The 25,307-nt window shown below is 45.0% G+C and overlaps 1 protein-coding gene across 1 annotated transcript in view; it reads right to left on the bottom strand.

Moving 5' to 3' along the window:
* ADARB2 (adenosine deaminase RNA specific B2 (inactive)) overlaps positions 1-25,307 on the bottom strand; it is a 519,216-nt gene that overhangs the window by 159,733 nt on the left and 334,176 nt on the right. Inside the window, exon 2 of the mRNA XM_010361992.2 lies at positions 6,295-6,381. Coding sequence (XP_010360294.1) covers positions 6,295-6,381 — 87 coding nt within the window. The remainder of the gene's footprint in view (positions 1-6,294; positions 6,382-25,307) is intronic.

Raw genomic sequence — 25,307 nt, 5'->3', positions numbered from 1 at the left:
AATTTATTATCCCAAATAGTTATTATTCTAGCCAGTCATAATTGCATACTCAAAGTATATTAGAGCTGGGCGTAGGTCTGCAAGAAACTCATGTGCTTACATCAGGGCAGACGGGGAACCACTTGCTATGTCAGCTGCACATCAGGATTCTTAGAAAGGTTTAGCATGTAACCAAGGAGATGAAAGATATCTACAAGGAGAGTTACAAAACACTGACAAAAGAAACGGTAGACACAAACAAATGGAAGACCATCCCATGCTCATGGATTGGAAGAATCAATATTGCTAAAATGTCCATATTGCCCCAAACACTCAGTAGACTCAACGCCATCCCCCTGTCAAATGGCCAAAGTTATTTTTCACAGAATTAGAAAAAAACAATCCTAAAGTTCACATGAAACCAAAACAGATCCCGACTAGCCAAAGCATCCTGAGAAGAACAGAAAAGTATCACTCTCTGTCTCCGTGTCTCTCTCTGTCTTTGTCTCGCTGTGTCTGTCTCTATCTCTGACACACACACACACACACACACCTCGTTGGTTAAGGCTCCTCAGAGTCACTCACTCAGACTGGAAACAGATTCTTATCAACCCCTGGAGGGCTCCAGCTGGTAAACAGCGCCTGAGTGTGTAATGTAACCAGTGTGTGTATGAGTGTGTGCCTGAGCATGTGCCTGTGAGTGTATGTGTAATTGTGCATGTAAGTGTGACTGTGTGTATGCATGTGTGTGTGCATTATGTATACTTTGTGTGCATATGTGTGTGTGCATTTGTGTGCACACCTACGTCAGTCCGGTGGGAAATGGCAGCGAGCTAGGCAGAAAGCAAGATGGCATGGTGGCCTTGGGGGGACAGTGCAGCTCCCCTGCCCTCTCGCCCTCAATGGCGCTCACACCACAGTTCTTCTCCCTGGAAAATTCCTGATGTGGACTCCACACACCTTTCCTAATGAAACCCGCTCCCAGTGAGACTCCGTGGGTGGTATCCCGGCCGCTCACACCCTGGCATGTCCTCCTGCCTCTGCACCCCAGCCAAGAACCTCCTTCTGGAGACCTCCTAGAATGGGGCATCTGTGAACTGTGGCTTCTCGGAGGTCGTTGTGAGCGGCACCAGGTTTTCAGAGAGCTGCACATATCCTTCCACTGTAGAAATTAGATAAAAGTAGGCAAATAATTTGGAACTATTAGATAAATACCACAAACCACAGTAATAGGATGATGATGAGCAATTTGAAAACTCAGGGAGGCATCCGCATTGGACAATGCAAAATGAAATGATTTCCATCCACTTCTCTCACGGGCGTCCTCCTGAGCCTCAAACGCAAATGACGTTGTTTGATACAGTGTCCGGAAATGTGCTAAGTTTACAGTTTTCATGCGTTAAAGGACAGCATTTGGCGGAGAAAGCCCAACGTTTTATATTGTCATGACTGTGGTGAAACTTTTGCTTTCCAAGTGAAAGCTGTTCTGGCTGTGCAAAGCCGGATGGCCTAGGCTGCTGCTGTTCATAGGTGGAGAGCAGGTGCGGGTGGGGCCGGGCCTGGTGGGTCTGCCGGCCCTCCGTCCGCCGTGCGTCCGGGGAGTGCAGGGCTGCGCTTGCTCCAGAGCTCAGGCGTCCTCTCCTCTGGCTCCCGCTGTCCGTCCTCTGCTGGGCCGTTTGCACGCCCGGCTTCCCCTGTGTGGCATCACTGGGACCGCACGCATCACTAATAATGACGCTGCGTGTCTGCGGGTCAGACGGGCTCCTGGGAGCCAGCCAGGCGGCGCGCCACGCTACATTGGAAGAGATAATGTTCCTGGTGAAGGTTATTCTGCGGCCGAGCAGCCCTTTCCCTCCATGAAGCCCCGCTGAGAGACGGGAAGGCAGGTGCCTGGGTTCTCCAGGGCACAGCAGAGGTTCTGTAAGCGGCAGGAGGCAGGCTGGGGCCGGGGGTGGGAGGCAGTGGCTCCTGGCATTTGCGGAGTGGACACTGGCAGGCTGGGCAGCTGCAGAAGGGCCTCCTTCAAAGACTCATCACGCAGGACCCCACGCGGCTGGGCCTGTGGTGCGTGGGACTCAGGAAGGAGCAGGTGCGGCTGTCGGGAGACCTCTTTCCAGCACAGCTCCAGGGCCCAGGGCCGTCTTTGTGCCGGGCAGCCTTGGGCTCACCTGGTCAGAACTGGGTTGGATCCCAACCTCTGCGCAGTGGTCAGCAGAGAGTTGACAGTGACCAGATGGCAGGAACTCATGGCTGCTCAGCGTTGGAAGAGAAAGCTTCAGAGTTAACTGCCCCAGGCAGACACGCCTTACAGACGTGGAGTTGTTCAGTCCACTCAGCCAAGACCAGCCTATGGGTGATGGGCTTCCAGGTGCGGCTCCCAGGCCCACTTCCCGCAGGTACAGGGCGTGGTGTGTGCCCTGCGAGCCTGTCCCCCGCTCCGCACCCTTAGATGAGGGGCGCTCGGCCCCAGACAAAAGCCATGATCCTGTGAGGTTGTTGGCATCCAGCATCCACAGGGAAGCACATGGGATTCCCCAAAGGTGGAACACGCGCCAGGTGGGATGGGAACGGTCCTCGTGTCGGAACCCCCAGACACATAGACTCACAGGGTGTGAAACACGGGAGACGGGAGGAGGCAGGGCAAGGTCATGTGTGCTCCTACCACCCACCCTCGCTCCTGACATATGTGCGCCCACAGACGTGCACAGACTCACACACCACACACCTGTGCACATGTGCACACTCACACACTACACACATGCACACGTGCACAGACACACATCACACACATGCACACACGTGCACAGACTCACACACCACACACATGTGCACATACCACACTCGGCACACATGCCACATGCATGCACACACCACACACATGCACACATGTGCACAGACTCACACACCACACACATGCACACACACGTACACACACCACACACATGCACATACTCACATGCCACACACATGCACACACACATGCACACATCACACACATGCACACACATGCACAGACACACACCACACACATGCATACACACGTGCGCACACCACACACATGCACACACGTGCACAGACTCACACACCACACACATGCACATACCTGCACAGACTCACATGCCACACGCATGCACACACACGTACACACAGCACACACATGCACACACGTGCACAGACTCACACACCACACACATGCATACACATGTGCACACACCACACACATGTACACACATGCACAGACTCACACATCACACACATGTGCACATACTACACTCGGCACACATGCCACATGCATGCACACACAACACACATGCACACATGAGCACAGACACACACCACACACATGCACACACACACACACCTGTGCACACACATGCACACATATGCACATGACACATATGCATGTGAACGCACACACCCCACACACATGTGCACTTCCCCACACGCCACACATGCCACATGCATGAACACACATCACAACACACACACACACACACGCACATCTTTTTCTACCTTCCCGTGCATCTGGATTACAAATGGATAAGGCCGAGCTGGCAGTGCCGCAGGGAGCTATGGAGGGAGGGCTGATTCATTTGCAGGTTTGTCTTTGAACAATCTATGAAAAGAAAGTAAATAAACAGCATCTACACAAAGGGGAGCAACTAGTTGATTGATTGAAAATGAGGCTTCTCAAGCATTTCAAGAGCATTTTAACTACCATAAATAATTTAAAGTTATTGTTACCTCTAAGTTTCTACCCATTAGCGTGGAGGCTCTGAGAGGTAATGTTTATAGCCCAAGGCAGCTTAGCTGCCAGGACAGAACATGAAAGGCTTTTGGAAAGTCCAGAAACTCTTGGCCTCCTCAGGCCGTCTCCTCTTCTCATTGCCCACTGTGGGGTTCTTATGGGGGGGCAGGGGGAAGGAGAAGCTGCTACGTGGGGTGGGGACGTCCCTCTCTCAGGAATCTCAGGGGCAGAGCAATAATTTTCATGTGCAGCCAGGCGGTTTATTTCTCCAGATCTTGGCCTCTGGTTGCTACAGAAAGGCGGTTGCTGCACCTCTGTAAGTTAGAAACCATTCGCTCCGCACCCCAGATATCCTCTGGCCCTTGCTGAAGCTTCATTTCTTTTTCTCCTGAGGGAGGCCAGCTCCAGCCAGGATCCCAGCAGCTCCAGGTGTGGAGGAGGAGGAAACAGTGAACTTCCCCTTCCCAGGTGTTTCCAGGTCCACATGTCAGGCTCAGCTTGGGTGGGGGGTGTGTGCTCTTGGGGGCTGTGTGCTTGTGTGCTCTTGGAGTGTGTGTGTTTGTGTGCACCCCAGGGGGTGTGTGCTTGTGTGCTCTTGGAGTGTGTGTGTTTGTGTGCACCCCGGGGGGTGTGTGCTTGTGTGCTCTTGGGGTGTGTGTGTTTGTGTGCACCCCGGGGGGTGTGTGCTTGTGTGCTCTTGGGGTGTGTGTGTTTGTGTGCACCCCGGGCGGTGTGTGCTTGTGTGCTCTTGGGGTGTGTGTGTTTGTGTGCACCCCGGGGGCTGTGTGCTTGTGTGCTCTTGGAGTGTGTGTGTTTGTGTGCACCCCGGGGGGTGTGTGTATGCACACGTGCACATGCCTGGTGTGTGCTTTTTGCTTTCTTTATCCCAGATTTCAGAAGTACTGATCAATAAATGGATTCATCTGGAAATTTTCCAGTTTGGGTCACCAGAGAACAGAAGCGACCTGTGTCAAAACTTGGCTTGAGTCTCAAGCTGTGCTGGGGAGGGAGCATGCAGTCTGGGCCGAGCCCTCTCTAGTGCCAGCACACCCTCCTCCTAACCTGCTCCTTCCACATCTAGAAGAGAAGGGGTCCAAGAGAGGACATTGACCTTCGCTCTGGTCCTGACACTAAAAGACTGTGATGCTGCTTTTGCTGAAAAACCTCCATTTCCAGTATGGTTAATTATTATGCTGTCTGGGAAGGGCTGTGTTTCCCAGGCTGATGGCAAAGTTCACGGCGTCCCTTGCAGACCCTTCCCACTGCCTCTTGTTGGTCTGACCAGCAATCCCAGGGTCACCTCACCTCCTCCCCGTCCCACGACAACAGGAGTGTGCTGACCTCTTCCTGGTTGAAAAAGGAGCCATCTGCCAGGTGGTGTTAAAATTTGAGGAGCTGTTCACATGGTGTGGAATGTCTTGTCCTCTTTGTTAAATGCCTGACAATTTGCTGTGAACATAGAGGCCAGCTCCTGCAGCCACACACTCCTGGATCCTCACCCCCACAGTCAGCTCCTGAGACACTGTTCAGATCCCTTTCCTAAACAAGCCTGGTGCCATCCTGAGGACTCTGCTTGGCCCCTTTCCAATTTCATGTGCCAGAAATGTTTGCACAGGAGGGGCTCCTATCCAGCCCTTTCCTTGTTAAATACTTGTACAAACCATGCTCTAAGACACCATGACCATTGCTCTTTCTGGTTTGATGAAAAAACAAAGGAAGGAGAGGAGAGAATAGTCCAAGAAAACTGGTTGATTTCTTGGAATCCCTGGGGTTCTCAGTCCCACAGGCATTACTGACACTTTCCTGCCCTTTTGGTAAGGAAGGGATTCCTGGTGAGGATGAGACTGCAGGGAAGGCTAAGATTCCAATTCAGGATGGGACTGAAGATGAGAATGGGACCAACCAGGTTGGAAACAGATCCAACCAGGAAATGCCACAGGTGAGGATGAGACTGCGGGTGCGGGTAAGATTCCAGGTGAGGGTGGGACCACAGGTGAGGATAGGATCCAGGTGAGGATGACACTGAAAGTGAGGATGGGACCACAGGTGAAGATGGGACTGCAGGTGAGGGTGGGGCTGCAGGTGCGGGTAAGATTCCAGGTGAGGGTGAGACTGCAGGTGAGGATAGGATTCCAGGTGAGGGTGACACTGAAAGTGAGGATGGGACCACAGGTGAGGATGAGACTGCAGGTGTGGGTAAGATTCCAGGTGAGGGTGGAACTGCAGGTGAAGATGAGACTGCAGGTGAGGGTGGGACTGCAGGTTACAGTAGGACTCCAGGTAAGGATAGGACCTCAGATGAAGACAGGATTGTAGGTGGAGATAGGATTCTGGTGAGACCCTCAAATGAAAAGGATTCCAAGTGAGGATAGGATTGCAGATGCAGGTGGGACTGAAGGGAAGATGGGGATTCTGTAGGGCACTGAGAGCAGACACTGTCTCTCCAGGTAAGACAAACAGACCCTCCCAGATGACCCCAGGTATTTCAGGTTTTGAGGACAGTGGGGGGACCCCTGCACACAGAATACAGGGGCCTTTGTGCACTTTGGGGAAAGGAAGCTGCTTACTTAGGGTGTCTTCATCCTCCGTGTTTGTGGTGCCAGGACTCAGGTGCTTGAAGGGAGTGAGGAAGGTTGACAATATGCTTACTTTATCTGGAAAGAAAAGAACAGGAAACGCACTTTTGACATGGAGTTTCAGAAAAACGCAATGCTTTTAGAAGTTCTTATTACTGAAGGTTGGACAAGGGACGTGGAAAGGTCACTTTGGTTTCAGCCATTTCATTCTGGTTCAGTCTTTTATTGAATATCTGACAGCATTTTATCAAATTCCTTTCTCCACTCAATTTAAAATTCTACGATTTCCTTCTTTCTCCTTCTCTTATTTTGGCATCTCCCTTCACCTTGCCCATGTCCCTTAAAACTTTAAGCAGCTGTCTCCAGGGTAGCAACCTTGCATCTGTTTACAAGATCCTGGGTAGGGCAGAGCCTTCCGTCGAGATCATTTCACAGAGATGGGCTAAAACAAGTAAAACGATCTCACAATTAAAAGAGAATGGTGCAAATAAAGCCAAGACTATCTTTCCCTATTAGTATAGAATTTGCTTTCTGGGCTTGACATGCATTAAAAATAAAGGACCTGTCACTTAGCGGGCGTTTGGCAGAAGTACAGGAGGGGAGGAGGGAGCTAGCGGTGTGGGCAGAGCATGCAGTCCTTCCAGAAACAGCCAAGCGTCCTCAATACGGTGGCTGAAATTCCAGGGACTGCCTCTGCCTAAAGCCTGTGGCCAGGTGAGCAAAGGCCAAGCAGGTCTTGCCTCCTGGGTCCCCACCACTCTGAGTGCAGCACGATTGTGGAAACAGATCCAACTAGGAAATGCCACTCCTCACCAATAAAGTATGCTGTTTTACTCCCATGGTCTCAGCAATTTATTTCATCAATAGCGAGATTAAGGAATGGTGGGTTCGAGGTATGATTGAGAGAAATAAAAATGACTAATAAAGGGATCCTAAAGAAAAGCTCCTTATTTTGGAGATTTCCACCACCCAAATTAAACCACCGCACTGGGGAGTATTGGTCCACACGTGGAACTCACTGCACTGCAGAGGAGACACCAACACAGACACAGCACAGGGAGCCCCTGGCTCCCAGACGTCCTCCAGTCTACACGGTTCGCGTGTGCCATTGTGAACCCGGACCTCATTGATTAAGAGGCCCCAGGTGGAAATGTCAGCGTTGCTCATGCAACACGGTGCAGAGTGCGACAGAAGCGTGTCCTAGCGTCCCTGCTGTCCAAGTTCCAGGGCACTGGCTGTGGGATCGGCTACTTTGCAATGCGGGATCCTTCCCTCTCCTTTGGAAGCCGTGGACACCCATGGGCGGGATTTCCCAGGAGGTCACTGAGTTTACATCACCCTGTAATGAGGACAGCTGTCCACAGGTGCCCCACCATGGCACTGTATATCTCCCTGAAGTGTGATTTCTCAAGAAAACATGAACTGCTGGTTTCATCTGCCCTTGGCCTTCAGGCATCCAGACCCAGCCTGAAACTGGCTCTTTTTCTTTTGAGGCTGAGCCTGTTTTCTCCTTAGCCAAGGTTTTCAGAGGCCAGGAGAGTTCACACTGAAATTCATTCGGGAGCCCATTAACAGCTGTTGTTTCCAGTAGGGATGGGCAACAGAGAGAACAATAAATAACTCAAATATAAAATGCCTCTGCCTTCTTTGTTCTACCAAACAAGAATAAACCAGGGAAGGGTTGGCTCTTCTAAACCCTCGCAGCCCAAACTAATTTACTACAAGAGAATGAAATATCTTGCTTGAGTTATAATTTCATTAAGGGAGTCCAATAATGTTACACTAAGAGTGTGAAGCTCAAATGATTTAGTCTGGAGGATCTCAAGATGAAATTACATTTTTAATAAAGTAGGGCTACCAGCCAAACACTCACACAAACGCACTAAACTATTCCAGACTTTACTTTAGCAAAATTGTAAGATATTTAAGGATTGTTTTAGATCTATCAAAGTTTTTACTTTCTGATGTTGCTAGATTTATCAAATAAAAATTCAAGACATCCAGTTAAAATTGAGTTTTACATAAACAATAGATAATTTTTTAGTATATAGGCATTTCTAATATTGTGTGGGACACACACATAAATATATATCTGTGTACATATATATATGTATATACACACACACATATATATATTTAAAAACCTTATTCATGGTTTATCTGAATTCAGTGGAAGGCAAAGGACTTCAATAGACATTTCTCCAAGGAAGATGTACTAATGCCAATAAGCACATGGAAATGTAATCAACATCACTAATCATTAGGGAAATGCAAATCCAAACCACAATGAAATATCATCTCACACCCATTAGGATGGCTATTAGAAAAACAAAGCCAAGCCAGAAAATAATGTGTTGGTGAGGACACAGAGAAATGAGAGCCCTCTGGGGATGTGAAATGGGGTAACCGGCAGGTCAACGCCCACATAATTGAAACTCAAAGAGATAACTGCACCCTCATATCCACGGCAGCATCGTGCACCAGAGCCTAGAGGTGGAAGCAGCTCAAGTGTCCTTCAGTGGATGAGTGGATGAGTGAAATTCGGTACAGCCAAGCAACAGAAGATTAGGCAGCCTTAAAAAAAGGGAAATCCTGCCATTTGCAACGAGCGTGCATGAAACGGGAGGACCTCATCCTAAGGGAAATAAGCCAGGCATAGAAAGACAAATCCTAGTGCATGATCTCTCTCATACGTGGAATCTAAAGAAAGTTGAACTCATAGAAGCAGAGTAGCATGGTGGCTGCCAGGGCCCATGGGGTGAGGGGAGAAGGGAGAGAGTGAGGAGATGTTGGTCTAAGGTACAAGCCTCCTAGGATGAATGAGTTTTGGAGTCTTAATGTGCAGCATGGGGACTCTGGCTAGTAACACGTATTGCCCACTTGAAACGGATAAGAGAGCAGATTTTAAGCATCCTCATTCCCCACAATGGTAACTATGGCTGGTGACAGACGTGTTAATTAACTTGTGGTGATCATCATTACACAATGTATAGATCAAATCATCACATTGTACACCTTGAATATATTCAACTTTTATTTGTCAATTACACATTTTAAAATTAAAATAAATACATAAAAAACAATGGCAAAACAAAATCAAACGTAACTGGGCATCCTGTATTTTCTCTGACACTCCCAGTTGTGCCTAACCAACTTTTCTTTCTGCTAGTGCAGCGGACTTTAGATTTCATGGGACAGCTTGAGCAACCAAACTAAAGTAAAGGAAACAGAAAGCCAGCAGTATTGCTAACACTTATCTATTGCTAACAAGTACAGCTGAAATTCCAACTATGATCTGCAATCACCATGAAGGCACGTAAGCTCTGGGAGAGAAGCAATTATTTCTAAGAAAGGGCAGACCGCATCTTTAGAGTGTTCTTGGAAAAGGATGTGAAGAATTACATTTTTAATACAGAAAAAGTATGACAGAAGTTCTTTGGCATCAGGGCCTCTCTTTGTGGTTTCCTTGGAACCCATTGTCCGTTTGGGATCTGATCTATATTCTATTAGTTCAATATGAGTGGAACTCTGATATTCAGATAATTTGATTTTTTGCATGTTTTTCATTGTCATCTTTTGAAAATCTGGTTTTACTCAAGCTTCTGATGAAAAAAGGAAGCCATACTTTTTTTTGGTCTCAATTCTGGACCTTTTGGGTGTGCCGGAGAAGCTGCATCGCAGGGCGCCCCAAGCTGCCGCTACCTCCCCACTCTCTGGGTAATGCCTAGAAGAGCGGGCTGGGCTGGCTGGGTGTTCCTCTAAAAAAGTCAGGGGTCGGCTGGGCAGTCTCCACTCCTCAGCTGCTCACATCCTGGGTTCTTGAGCTTGGGCTCCCATTATTGAATATGGATCAGCTGGAAGCTGATCCGGAGGATGCAGTGACCCATGGCCAGCCCTGGTCTAAGAGTCAAGAGTCATTTTCAGGAAAGGTCGATAGCTGTTTTTAATGCATGGCTTGAAAGTTCCAGGACACTTGCTTTATAAATCTTGTTACTCACTGTGGAATAAACAGCATTTATTTGAAGCAGTTTTATGTATTTTAGGGGGCATCTGGGTGAGCATCTGGAGGGCACAGAAGCCCTTGCCTGGAACCACGTGCAGCCGTGAAGTGCAGTTGGCGTCTGCAACACTGAGGCTCTGTGGTTATCGCCGGTTTTTCATATTATAACAGTTTGGGAGAACTACTACACTGTCAGGGCTGAGGGAAAGAGACACTCACTGGGATCATTTTTAGGTATTTTCAGATGTCCTAATCATCTTATTTAGAAATAAAATGTCCTGAGTTAATAGTCTACTTATTGTTTCGTATTAACATCTTGGGGTGAGGATTATCCTTGAGTGAGATAAAAAAAAAAAGCAATGGCTTATTTTCCCTGAAAGGCACTTGTGGCTATGCCAGCAGCTTTTCATTCAATATCACGAGTGCCCTGAATTCATGGCCTTCCCCAGAATGCTTGATATGAATGATCAGGTTTTAAGAACATGTGGTTGAAGTATTAGGTGATAGTGTGCTTTGCAATATCAAAATAACTGCACATATTGAGGATACCTGGTTACTTCGTCATTAGTCACACTGCGTAATCACCGGGACACGTCTTAGCTTTCTTGACGTATTTATTCCAGGTAAAGAATCTGAGACATTGAGAAGTTAGTGGATGCGCCCAGGACTATCTATAAGGTCCTCAGCACGTCCCAGGCTTCCAGCCTGCAGTTGCCTTCCGCACTGAGCAAAGGCTACTTAAGATCTTCATCTTCCTATCTTTTCCTGCCTGAGTAAAGTTTATCCTTATAGTGGCTGCTGAATTTTCTGAATTCTTCTTCCTTGCCTTGCCTTTGTTAAATTTTATTTAACCATCTATGTTTCATTTGTCATATCTTTAAAATCAGAATAGCATCTTTGTTTCTAGGGCCACAAAAGGAAGAATAGTGCAATAAATGGTTTTTAATTCAAATATGAAAAGCATTTAAATTTAGGGTCTGGTTAATATTTTGTAGAAAAATCAGATGTACTCTCCTCTCTGCAGAAGTAATCACATACTATGTATTCATAAACAAGTTATCGGGGTTGGCTGAAAGCCCCAGGATCAGACAGTGCAGAGGAACATTCCCTCATCGTGAAGAGGGACAGCCAGTTCTCTACCTTTCCTGGTCCAAGGACCATGACTCAACAACAGTAGCTGAGTAGGGCACAATAAGATTTCAGCTCTGTCTTACCAAATTCTTTCTGATCTATTGAAACCAAGAAGGAAAATGGTAAGTGCATTATAGTCTCCTCCAAAGTGAGCCTGGAGAAGACATGAGTGTGTGAAGTGATCTTGACCCACATCACAGTCCTAGAAAGAGCAGGAAGGAAGGCTCACTGGCCGTGAATGCACAAGCCCCTGGCCAGGATGAGGGAGCTACAGCTCACCAGATGTCTCATTGCAAACAATGGCAAAACTGGACAAAGTCTATGAAACAACCGGTTTCAGAGTTTGGATGCCAGGCAGTCATGACCATTGTTCCTGAGAAAAGGAAAGCATGTGAGTGCACCCCACAGCTCCACAAGCCTCCCACCCGGAAGCTCTTTTCAGCAGTAGAAAAGTGGACCTGAAGAAGAGCAAGCATCACTGTAAGTTGAGAAGGTGAAAACCAAAGCTTGTGCTGCTGAGGCAAGTAGAATTTGAGGGCAGAAGGAAGCTGCTTCAGAGATCTGGTGGGGCCACTGGATTTGGTTGAGACTCAGCCCCACATGAGAAGGGGAGACTCAGATCCCACTGAGAGCAGTGGCTGGGGACCTGTGAGCTAAATGAAAATTCAAGTGACAGCACAATGCTGAAAGTCTGGCATTCTGATGAGGCAGAATTATAGATCACTGAAGAGCTAGGATTCAGCTGGGATGGTAAAAAGGTTATGTTTAAGGACTAGGAATACTCTAGTCCTAGATTAAGAACTGCCATGAACATGTGCTAACAAAGACTTAAAACAAGCTTTGAAATGATCTAGTTGATCATTTCAACTAGAAATTGGTCAGTAATAAACTACCCTTGGTCAGTAATAAGCTACCTACTAGAAGAAAATTCAAGAACACCACGAAATTCATATTCTTAACAACATGGTATCCACAAAGCCCAGCAAATAATGATATAGTAATAGTAATGAAATTGCTAGATGTGAGAAGCAACAGGAGAATATGACCTATCCTTGGAAAAAAATACAGTCAAAGTAAAAAGATCTAATGATGCTGAAATTAGCAGATAAGGATGTTAAATAGATGTTAGAAAAATTTTTAAGAATTTAAAAATAAAGGGGCATAATAAGTAAATAGATGGGGAATCTTGGTAGAGAAATGGAAACTATATAAATAAAATAACAATTCTCAAGTTCAAAAACAACATTTGAAATGAAAAAATTTACTGGATGGCTTTCACATTAGATACGTCATTTCACAAAACATATCAGTAAATTTGAAGGCAGATCAACAGAAACTATCAAAACTAAGCACAGGGAGAAATAGAAAAGGTGAAAAAGGTGACAGAGACTCAATGATCTGTTGGACAATATAAAGCAGTCTAACTTATGTATAATTGGAATTCAAGAAAAAAATGGAAAAGCTGTTAAGGTAGAAAATGTACTTTAAATGATAGTTTTAAAGTTTTCAATTTTTTAAGACGCATCAAATCACAGACCCAAGTATCTCAATCAAACTTACACAGAATAAACCTGAAGAAGACCGTACAAATCAGCACAGCCAAACTCCTGAAAATGAAAGACAGGGAAAGTATTTTCAAAGTAGCCAGAGAAACGAGACCTTTCACATACAGAGCAACCACAACAAGAATGACAGAATACAAATTTGAATTCTACTAAAAGACTATTAACTCTGTAAATACAAGATAATGACAGTGTACTGTAATGTTTATTATATATTTAGAAAATATATAAAAAGAGCAGCACACACCTTGGGATGGGGGTAAATATAATTATTCTGTTGTAAGCTTCTTCCTTTGATCATGAGGTAGTTGGCTATGATAAGTTAAACATGCATGCTTTAATCTCTAGATCAGTCACTAAAAGTAATACAAAGAGGTATAGCTAAAAAGTCAACAGAGAAGATAAAATAAAATACTAAAAATGATCGATTTGTTGAAAAAGGCAAAGAAGGAGAAACAAATAAACGGAATAAACAGAAAAAAAATTAGCAATATGGTACACTTAAATCCAAATATGTCAGTGATTACATTAAATGTAAATGGACTAAGTACTCCAATTAAAATGCAGAGATATTCAAATTATATTTAAAAAACAAAACATATTTTTGATTGCTACAAAAATGTACTTCAAATATAAAAATGTAGATAGGTTAAAAGTCAAATAATTGAAAGAGATACATCATGTAAATGCTTATTTTAAGAAAGATGGAATGGTTATGTTAACAATAGACACAGTAGTTCTCAAAATATGAAATATTGCCAGGGATTAAGAAAGACATATCATAATGATCAAGTCATCAAGATAATATAATAATCGTTGGTGTTTATGCACTCAACAGAGTTTTAAACAACATGAATAAAAAACTAAAAAAATGAAGGAGGGTAGGAACATACATAAAGATAGTTTGAGATTTTAACATTCCTCACCTAGTTAGTGATAGAATAAGTAGTGAGGAAAAGGCTGTATCGAACAAAAAATTAGAAGAATGCTAACAGCTAACTTGACCTAAATTACATTTATAGAACACTGTATAGAGTATTTGTTGAGATGGACTATACACTACAAAATAAAAAAAGTCTCAATAAATTTTATAGGTTTGAAATCATAAAAGTGTATTTTCTGGCCACAATATAATCATGTTAAATATACATAACAAAAACATATATGGAAAATCTCTATATACTCAGAAATTAAGTATCACCATTGTAAGTGACCAAAGAGTTAAAAGAGAAATCACAGGAAAATTAAAGCCTCTTTATTCTCAGTGACAATGAAAGTATAATATACCTCAATTTGTGAAACAGAGTTAAAGCAATGCTGAGAGACACATTTTAGCTCTAAATTTATGCTTATATTAGAAGAGAAGAAATGTCCAACATTAAGCTTCTACTGTCAGAAGCTAAAAAGGAAAAAAAAAGAGAGTACATCAAACCCAAAGTTGTTAGAGGAAGAAAATACTAAAATTAATAGTAGAGGTCAAAATAGGAAGTGGAAAACAATAGGGGAAAAAACCCTAATGAAACAAAAAAATTGACTCTTTGAACAGGTTTGATAAATCTCAAGTTAGATTAATCATGAAAAAGGAGAAAAAACTTCCATGTTATCTAATTAGAAATAAATAAGGGAATCTTATTACAGTTCCTGCAGTCATTAAATAAGAATATGGGAATAACGTAAACTATTGTATGCTAGTTAGTGAAACACATAGTTGCAATGGGAACATTCTTTGAAAAGCACACACTGTCAAAGTTCACTGATGGAGAAGCAGAAAACCAGAAAAGTGCAATATATGTTAAGTAAATTTAATTCATAGTAAAAACCACCTCACATGTAAACTAGGCTCAGATAGCTCCCTCTGGTGAATTGCAAGAAGTATTTAAAGAAGAAATTATACCAATTCTGTGCAAAATTTTCTAGAAAAATGGAAGGGGGGGTGACTATCAAAATTATTTGATGAGGCCGATGTTAATCTAAAGCCAAAACCAATCAATAATGTTATAAGAAAAAAAGCCCTACAGACCCATGGTCCTCACGAGCAGATGAGTTTTTAACAAAATATTAGCAAATCAAGTTCATCCCTATATAAAAAGGTTAATGTATCATGAACCAGTGTGGTTCATCCCGGAATGCAAGATTGGTTGACAGTTTGAAAATCAGTCAATGTAATTCACATCCTTAACATAGTAAAGGGGGAAAAAAATCATAGCATCTCAATAGATGCAGAAAAAACATTTGAAAAACACATGCCAAACCTCCACACTCATATTTACAAACTATTGCTAAAATAAGTTAAAGATAAATAAATAGAATGATACACCATTTTTACAGAATTTAAGATTCAATATTGTTGTAATATCAATTGTCCCCTAATTTATCTACAGACACAAAATCCCATTCTTCATGAAAATTCTGAACACACAAAGGACTAGAGGAAAATTTCCTTAAATTGATACAGGACATATACAAAAGTTATAGCTAGTATTATATTTAATGATGAAAGAGTGAATGATTTCCTCGTGGGATTGGGAACAAGGCAGGGATGTCTGCCTTCACCACTTCTATTCAACAGTGCACACGAGGTCCTACTTAGTGTCATAAGGCAAGAAAATAAAAGTCATAGAGATTGGAAAGGAAGTAGAACTGACTTTATCCTCATGGCATGATCATATTTGTAGAAATTCCTAGGGAAAGATGAAAACAACTACCAGAACTAATAAGTGAATTCACATATACAAAAGTCTGCATGCTTCTATGTAAAAGTTGAAAAAGCGGAAAATTAAATTAAAAAACAATACTCTTAGGACAAAAAGTTACAAAATACTTAGGTATAATTTCAAGAAAAAAAAAGACATGCCAAACCTACACTCATATTTACAAACTATTGCTAAAATAAGTTTAAAAAGACCTAAATAAATAGAAATATATGCCATTTTCACAGAATCTAAGATTCAATATTGTACAATATCAATGGTCCCCTAATTTATCTATAGATATGATTCGATCTCAGTCAGTATCCTTGTTGAAATTGAAAGATAATTTTGAAGTTTATATGGAAATGCAAAAGACCTAGAATAGTCTAAACGATATTGATACTGCAGAACAAATACAATGTAGTAATGGCGCAAGGCTAGATAAGTACCATTGGAACTAGGAATAGAATCAAGTCTCAAGTCTGTATGATCAATCGATTTTCAACAAAGGTACCAAAGCAAGTTGATGAAGGAAAGAAAGTCTTTTTAACAAATAGTACTAAGAAAACTAGACAACATATTGAAAAAAATGATTCTGAGCCCTACCTTACATCCTATGTGAAAATGGTCACAAGACCTCATAGACCTCAAAGAAAAAGCTAAAACTATACATTTTTAAGAAGAAAATTGAAGAGATTAGTTTCATGGTTTTCATGCAGGCAAGGATTTCTTAGCTAGGAGATAGAAAGCACTAACTACAAAAGAAAAAAATGACAAATTAGTTTTCATCAAATTGGAAAAATACAGCTTGTTGAAATACACTGTTGATTAAGCTAAAAGGAATGGATAGATTGGGATGATATATTTACAATCAAGGTGACTGTTTAGTATCCAGAATACAAAAACTCTTGCAACTTAATAATAAAGGATATCAAATCTCTATTTATAAAAAGTGGGCAACATACTTGAACAGAAACTTCACTGTGGAAGACACTACAAAGATATACAAATAGCCAATAAGCACTTCCAAAAGACCAGGCTGGGCCACATAGTGAAACTCCCTCTCTACAAAAAATACAAAAATTAGATGGGTGTGGGTGTGGTGATGGGTGCCTACAATCCCAGCTACTTGGGAGGCTAAGGCTCATGAATCGCTTGAACCGGGGAGGCAGAGGTTGCAATGAGCTGAGATTGTGCCACTGCACTCCAGCCTGGGGGACAGATAGAGTGAGACTCTGACTCAAAAAAAAAAAAAAAAAAAAAAAGAATAAGAGGCTGACAGCGCTACATGTCTACGTGTCAGTAACCATGTGGAAAATCAGAGCTCAGACCTTGGTATAATAACTTCAAGAGATTTTGGAAAATGTCTTGGTTGTTAAATATACACCTTTCCTACGAATTACCACCTCCACTTCTAGATATTTACCCAAGATAAATGAAATGTATATGTTCACAAAAAGAGTCACATGGGGATATCGATCCAAACTATTCATCACAGCTTAAAACAGGAGAAATCCCAAATGTATCCCAATTAGTGGATACACTAATTGCGGTGCATTTATACAATGAATTGCTCTTCAGTAAAACAAAACAAAATGAGTGAACTATTACAATTTTACATGATGGTATAGATGGATTTCAAAAACATTATGCTGAGCAAAAAAATCTGGGCACAAAAAGGAACATACAGTGTGGTTCCATTTACATAAAGTTCCAGGAGGCTTTCAGCACTCCATGGAGAAAGCAGAGCACGGGCGTCTCTGAGGGGGGTGTGTGGATTGTGGGGAAGAGGCGGAAGTGGGCTTCTGCTGGTGAAATGAAAAGATGCTGTATTTAGATGGGGCATGTGCTATGTGTGTGCATGCATTTGTTGTTGGACTGTAATGTGTGCGGTTTGTACATTTTGCAGTATGTAAATTATACTCCCATTATTAAAAAAAAAACATGACTGGACAAGATAATAAATGATGTAAAGCAAGCCTCAAAGAATTGTTGAATCTACAAAGAGGAAAATTGAGGATGGTAGATATTAAATGAAGATCCCTGCTAGGAAAGCATATCTGCTTATGCCTCTGCTTATCAGGACTTAAGGTTTCCATTTTCTTTTTTATTCCCCCTATTTTATAGATGTGAAAGCTCAAATATATCAAAAAGCCTTAGACATTGCAATAAGAAAAATTATAGTCTCAAAGACAAAGTCCTTTGGAACCAGCTTTGGATTTGCACTGAGGATCTGCATCTACATAAAATGAAGGGGGAGTAACCAGTGAGGGGGAAAACAAACGCTCCAGAAAGCCGCAAGCTGGGATCAGAACTGTGAGCCTCAGGCCTGAAGGAAATAATGTATACAGTGGTCCATTTCCAAGACAATGTGCCTTAAATCGGCTTAGGTCAGCAAACTACAGAAAAAACAGGATATACTAGGCCCCTGCTTGGATAGCCGACACCTACTTGTTGGCCCACCTGTCTGCCCCTTTAGTTGCCCTTACCCGAACCAAAGAACTTTAGTCTAAGATGAAAGTTTACTAGCCTGTGAAATAGCTTGTTTTGTCTGTTCTTATCAGCCTGCCCAGCTACTTAGGTCATAAGTCAAATACCTGAAGAGCCCCTGAGCTGACTGGGATTGCAATGCATTGTGGGTTGCAATAAAATGCAGCAAGAAAACCCTAAAGAAAACATCTAAAGCCCCTGCCCAACAACCAATACGCGACCTCCAGGAAGACTGTGACCCCATAGTGCTCAGCCTATGAGGGACCGGGGGAGGGACCTGCGCACGAGGGGATAAATGGCTTGTTGAAGCTGTGCTGGGTGTGCCTGCCCATCAGACACTGGATCTTGCAAGACCATCATTAAAAGTCTCACTTTCACTGTTCTCTGGGTCTCTGAGTCCATTCTTTGGGTTTGGACGAGTGAGTTTGTTTCTCACAGGCCCAACCACACATACCTTGGTGGTCTCTGAGGCCTCAGTTTACCCACGATGATTTGAGGAACTGTTAAAGGTCAATGTTTTTGGAGGCCACTTTGTGGATGGAAACCCTGTTTCATTTACAAATAGTTTATCAAACAATTTTTAGCAAGTATGATGAAAATTAAAAAAAATCTTTTGGTACATGATGATGTATGTCAGTTATCTGGAAAGTCATGTGAAATAACATATTAGCTGGAAATTTCAATAAAAACGATAATAAAAGTGATAATTGTCAGGATATCTAAGAATTGGATTTTTTTATTTTTTATTTATTTATTTATTTATTTATTTATTTATTTATTTATTTATTTATTTTTTGTGAGACAGGGTCTCACTCTGTCACCCAGGCTGGAGTGCTGTGGTGTGATCTTGGTTCACTGCAGCCTCAACCTCCTGGGCTCAAGTGATCCTCCCACCTCAGCCTCCTGAATAGCTGGTACCCACCACCATGCCTGGTTAATTTTTATATTTTTTTGTAGAGACAGAGTTTTGACATGTTGCCCAGGCTGGTCTCAAAATCCTGAGCTCAAACAATCTGCCTGCCTCACCCTCCCGAAGTGCTGGGATTACAGGTGTGAGCCACCGTGCCTGGCCAGAATTTGATCTAATACTCTGTCTCCTAAAAAGCACTAAATATTTCATAGGATAGGCTATTAAAAACCATAAAGTAAGCACTTTGGGTCTGTCCTTATTTCAAAAATTGAAAGTGAGGTTTGCACTTCTGCCTTTCCCTTTTGTGGGCCACGTCCATTCCACATCTCGCAAAGCTCTGCTCTCCTGAACAGTTACATAACTGGGATCGGGGCTGACAGCTGGAGTCCACAGAACTCATTTGGTGCCCTCAGGCTACAATACTTCGGCCTCTGTTACAAGTTTCCTTCTCATGTTTTCCTTTTGCCAAAACACGCTCTGACAGATGGCCTCCCTCAGGCTTGACCCACTTTCTCCATAGCTGTATATTCGAACAGAATACAGGTGTGTCTTCAAATGGAAGCACTTCTATCTAAACACAAACGCAAATCAGTGTGGACAGGTGGGATGCCCTGGGAAGCAAGAGGATGATTAACCTCCATGCAGGCAGGAGGAAGGAGTAACATTGCAGAGGAAAGGCAAGGAGTTCATTTCACAGGTTTTCAGGAACATGGGCTTTAAAACGCCATCTCCAAGCTCCCGTCCAATGAACAGCACAGGGAGTTCAGGCAACTTTTAAAGAGATTCTGGGTCTGCACTGAGTTTTGTAAAACACAAGAAGGTTTGATTCTTTTGGTGAATCTCTTCTGGCAATTTCAGAGATGGATACAATTCATGGGTTTGGGCCTGAAAGCGTCCAGTTAAAACGGAGGCGGCCCACGGTGTCAGCTACACGTTCATTGTTATGGGCTGAACGGTGTCCTCCAAGAATTCTACTGAAGTCTAACCCCCAGTCCCTCAGAACGTGATGGTATTTGGAGAGTTTCTTTAAAGAGGTGATTGTGTTAAAAGCAAGCATACAACTCCTAATTACCTTCTCAAAGTCCCCAAATTAGTAGGAAGTAATCTGTGCAAGTGGCAGTGAGCCTCTGGCCGTGATAGGAGCTCCTAGCAGCTGTGCATGTAAAAACATCACTTCCAATTCATAGGGCTCAAAGTTGGGCTAGCAATTAGTAGTATGGCCAAATTTGAGCTATTGGTAGAATGTGTCCTTTTTTCGTGGTTTAATTTCTTTTTCTCTTTGTTGATTACAATGTTTCTGGTAGCTTTTAATTTTGAGTTTTGTGGGTAGATAGTAGGTGTATCTATTTATGGAACACATGAGGTGCTTTGATACAGGCCTGCAATGTGTGACAGTCACACCGTGGAAAACGTGATATCCATCTTCTCAAGCCTTTAGCCTTTGTGTTACAAATAATCCAATTATACTCAGTTATTTTAAAATGTACAATTACATTATTATTGGCTCTATTCACCCTGTTGTGCTACCAAAAACTAGGTCTTCTTCATTCTTCCCAGTTACTTTTGTTTCGGTACCCATTAGCCATCATCACCTTCCCCATCCCATGGTTTAATTTCTAAGGCATTTTGTTCTTCCCCCAGGTAACTTTCCTCAAAGCCAGGGCACTGGGACATTCCTGGGTCGTCACTGGGGCTCACAACAGGGCAGGGTTTTGACAGCAACCATGGGGCTGTCAAAGACCACAGTTTCAAAGACCACCCAGGCCACACTTGATGCACCGCACTCCAGCTAACCTTGGAAAAAGCTGAGACGCCAACATGGACACACAACAGATTGTTCTGTGTGCCCTTCCAGATGTGAGCGGTGGGCACAGATACAGATGGTCCCTCAAATGATTGATGGGAAAAGGTGACTCCTTGCAAGAAACTATATTTAAATTAGGAAAATAGTCTAAAGGTGTGTGTTCACACTTCACAAGGAGAAACTCACAGCTTTCCAAATGAGTAGCCAAGGCTCAGCCAAATTTCAAAGTTCTAGACACGAATGCTCCACCTGGGAGTGGAGGCTCCAGAAGTTGCCTGACATCATCGTCGTCCTTTCAGGATGGTGTTCTCAGTGAACTCTGCCTTAGGGTGCAATCATTCATAGCACTTCCTCCCAGTCCCGCATCCCAGGTTTAGAAGAGAAGCACAGAGCCATCCCACGTGTGAAAGAAGCTCCCCTGGGAGGCGGGTGGCCTGAAGGCAACCATACTCTAATCCCCAAACAGCTGCTGATTCCAAGGCCAAATTCCTCACGTCCTACTGAAAGCTTATCTGATTGTTCTGTAGGATTTCTGAGTCCATCTGCTCAAAACTGGACAAGTATGTCCTGTAAAGATGCAGTGTATCCTTGTTCCTCTGATTCGTTTAATGCCATCCACCTAGGGTCCAGCCTCAAGGCCCGCGGGTCCCCTCTGCCTGCCTGTTGTCCTCACTGCACCTGTTAAATGCCTCAGCTTCTGTAGAGGGTCCCTCCTGCTGTTTCTCCGCTCCACAGCCTACTCCTGCCACTTCGGCTCTCATCTGGGCTTTGCAATAATCTCCTATTTATCATGTTCACCAATCTATTTGTTAACTGGTTGCCACAGTCACTTTTCTTGAGTGGACGTTGTGCAAAGGCCCAAGAGGGGAGAGGGAGTGACCTCGTGGAATTTCACGTAGGTTCGTGTGGCCAGTGTTGGGAGTGTCAAAAGTGGGCCACGAGCCAGAGAGGAGCAAGTCAGGCCCCACTGGGCTCCCTGCGCTGCATGAAGTCACTGACAACCTGCCTGGGGCCTCAGGAACATCAAAGGTCTGAAGCCAGGGCCTGAGAAGAGACTTGCTTTCTGCAAAGGCCTCGTAGGAGCATCTAAGGGGAGGAGCTGCTTCCTCTCCCTGCTAAGGAAGAGGGGCACCCCAGACGCCAGGACTCTCTGTGCACAGGTCATTTATTCCCTCCCTCCCTCCCTCACTCCTTTCCTCCCTCCCTCCCTCCCTCCCTCCCTCCCTCCCTCCTTCCTTCCTTCCTTCCTTCCTTCCTTCCTTCCTTCCTTCCCTCCCTTCTCCTTCCTTCCTTCCCCTTCCTTCCTTCCTTCCCCTTCCTTCCTTCCTTCCTTCCCTCCCTTCTCCTTCCTTCCTTCCCTCCCTTCTCCTTCCTTCCTTCCCCTTCCTTCCTTCCTTCCCCTTCCTTCCTTCCTTCCCTCCCTTCTCCTTCCTTCCTTCCCTCCCTTCTCCTTCCTTCCTTCCCCTTCCTTCCTTCCTTCCCCTTCCTTCCTTCCTTCCTTCCCCTTCCTTCCTTCCTTCCTTCCCTCCCTTCTCCTTCCTTCCTTCCCTCCCTTCTCCTTCCTTCCTTCCCCTTCCTTCCTTCCTTCCTTCCTTCCTTCCTTCCTTCCTTCCCTTCCCTCCCCTTCCCCCTCCCTCCCTCCTCTTCCTTCCTTCCTTCCTTCCTTCCTTCCTTCCTTCCTTCCTTCCTTCCTTCCTTCCTTCCTTCCCTCCCTCCCTCCCTTCCTTCCTTCCTTCCTTCCCTCCCTTCTCCTTCCTTCCCCTTCCTTCCTTCCTTCCCCTTCCGTCCTTCCTTCCTTCCCTCCCTTCTCCTTTCCTTCCTTCCTTCCTTCCTTCCTCCTCCCTCCCTCCCTCCCTCCCCCCCTCCCTCCCTCCCTCCCTCCCTCCCTTCCTTCCTTCCTTCCTTCCTTCCTTCCTTCCTTCCTTCCTTCCTTCCTTCCTCTTTCTCTCTTTCTTTTCTTTCTTTCTTTCTCTTTTTTTGACAAGGTCTTGCTCTGTCCCTAGGCTGGAGTGCAGTGGTGTGATCAGCTCCCTGTAGCCTTGAACTCCTGGACTCAGTTGATCCTGCCCCAGCCTCCCAAGGAGCTGGGACTACAGACGCGTGCCACCACAACTGGCTATTGTTTTATATTCATTAGAGATGAGGGCTTGCTGTATTGCTTTGGGGGCCTTGGCCTCCCAAAGTTTTGGGATTACAGGTGTGAGCCACCATGCCTGGCCAAGATCTTTTATTCTCCAAGCCTAATATGTTCTTTCTGAATTCACTGCTCAGAGCTCCAGCCCCACAGCTGGTGACACCGTCTTGAATGCAGAAGCCAGGCTTTAAGCCTCATGGTGAGTAGGTGAGCCAGGAACCTTGGCCGCCTCCCTCCTCTCTCCTACCTGGGACTCTCCGATGGTCCTGGGAGGAGCTCGTTGAAGACCTCAGCTTCACAAAGGTACTGGCAGCTCCTTGATAAGAGAATGGCAAGGTCCTTACTGCCCTCCTCTAACTCCTCCAGCCCTGATGACCCCAGCCTCACACTTGCTGTTACTGGGAGCCCAGGGGGCCATAATGGGCCACCAGGCTCTTCTCCCCAGCAGGGCGTCCGCTCTTTGTGGGCCCAGGCTGCCTCTTCCATGGCTCCAGGTTCCAGTGCAGGGGCTGTGAGACCCTTCCAAGTGCTGGACCTCCCTACAGCTGGTGTCCTCATCCCTGCAACACAGACCTTCTGCATCTGTGTCCTGGGGTGCTGCGGGGATCCAATGAGACAAGGACAAGGAGAGGAAGTGCAGCAGGGTGGGGGGCTACCCTCTTGTGATGGCCAGGTCCGGGTCACTGTGTCTCATAGCGGCTGCCTTCAGCGCCCCCGGCTTCCCCAGGCCTTGCTGACGCTTGCCCTTCTGAAGCCAGTCACAATCAGCATTTCACTTTGTTTTCTGCTGAGCTTATTTGAAACTGGAAGTGTGACATCGTGAACCCTCCTAGCAGGGCGCCCTGTTCTCCGCTGACCAGACTGAGCCACGTTGTCCGCTCTGGGTCCATGTTTCTTCAGCACTGGTCCAAATGTGGGCCATTTCTCACCTCTTCTACAAATCAGACATTCCAGTTAACTGGAAACGAGCAATGATGGCGTGAGTAATTTGTTTAGAGAGCAGGTCAAAGAGTTAATAGCTGAGCTTGCAAGTCTAAATCTAATTATTTCCTCAGCACTGAGCTCCTGGCTGGCGCACGGAATGGGTTTTCTTATTTTGAGCCTCCCAGCTCCTCTGTTTGTGCGACTCTCTCCAGCCATGAGAGTGCTGCTGCACTGAACTTCCCGTCCCCGTCCCCATGCCCTTGGTGGCCCATCGCAGCTGCATGGGTGGGCGCCCACGCCTCGGCCGACACATCCTTCATGTCTGTCTCTGGTGAGTTTGGGCTATTTGAACAAAGGCTGGAAAAGCCTGTCATTCATTCCTTTCATCATTCATTTGTTCAACAAAGACTTGCCAGGCACGTGCTGTGTCCCAGGATGTAAGAATCCAGCCCGGATCTCCTGTCCTGCTCCATTTCCTTCCTGCCATCCCCACCTCCAGTGCCCCTGTGACGCCTACTACCCGTCCGCCTCTCCCCTCCTGAGTGCAGGCTTCCTGGGGCAGGGCTTTGCCTGCTTCCTGCAATAGTGTCCAGGGCGCGGGAGGCGGCCCAGCACAGGCAGGGGCTCCGACACGGGGTGAAAGACCATGAGTGCTGCTTGGGACATCTGGCCCTTCACGTGTGCATGGCTGGGAGGGAGACGAGTTTCTTCCTTGGTCATCCCACTCACTCCTGTTTTTCAGGGCCCCTCCTCTCTGACACAAAACCCTCCCCGCCCTCTCCCTGTAGAGCTCAAGTGAGGACCTCCCTCCAGGAGCCCCAACCCCAGTTCCAGATAAACCTTCTGTTTTTTCTAAAACTGTCAAAACCCAGTTCTAGTGCAGAGGTAAGACAACCGAAAAACATGTCAATTTGCCATTTCTTTCTCTGAGAAATCTGTAATAGGCTAAGGAACAACAGATCAATATAAATAAAGTTTTAATGGTGGAATTTCAGGTATTGGCATAGATGGAGAAGAGACTTTCCTGTCTCTGACCCTCAAATTACCCAACTCTCGACTCTGCGTGGGTTGGTGCACCCCAGTTTATCTGAGAGGCCAGGTTCACTTTTGGGGAGAAGAGATTTTCTCCCTCTGCAGCAGCAGCGCAGCCTGCATGAGGTCACTGGGGGAAACTTCGGGGTCTTGACGGGTAGAGTGGTTTGCCAGAGAACCACCGAAGAGCCTTCCAGCAACTTCCAAGAGTAGGCACTTACTTCAGCCCTGGGAAATCGCTCCTCAGAGCCTGGCACAGGTTTTGGTATCAGCAGGGCCATGACAGATGTTCACCGAATGAATAAGTGAATGACATGGAAAGTAGGA

Source organism: Rhinopithecus roxellana, chromosome 11, assembly GCF_007565055.1.
Source record: "Rhinopithecus roxellana isolate Shanxi Qingling chromosome 11, ASM756505v1, whole genome shotgun sequence".
Lineage (NCBI taxonomy): Eukaryota > Metazoa > Chordata > Mammalia > Primates > Cercopithecidae > Rhinopithecus > Rhinopithecus roxellana.
Note: the sequence above shows the minus strand (reverse complement) of the source record. Positions and strands in the feature narration are given on the sequence as shown.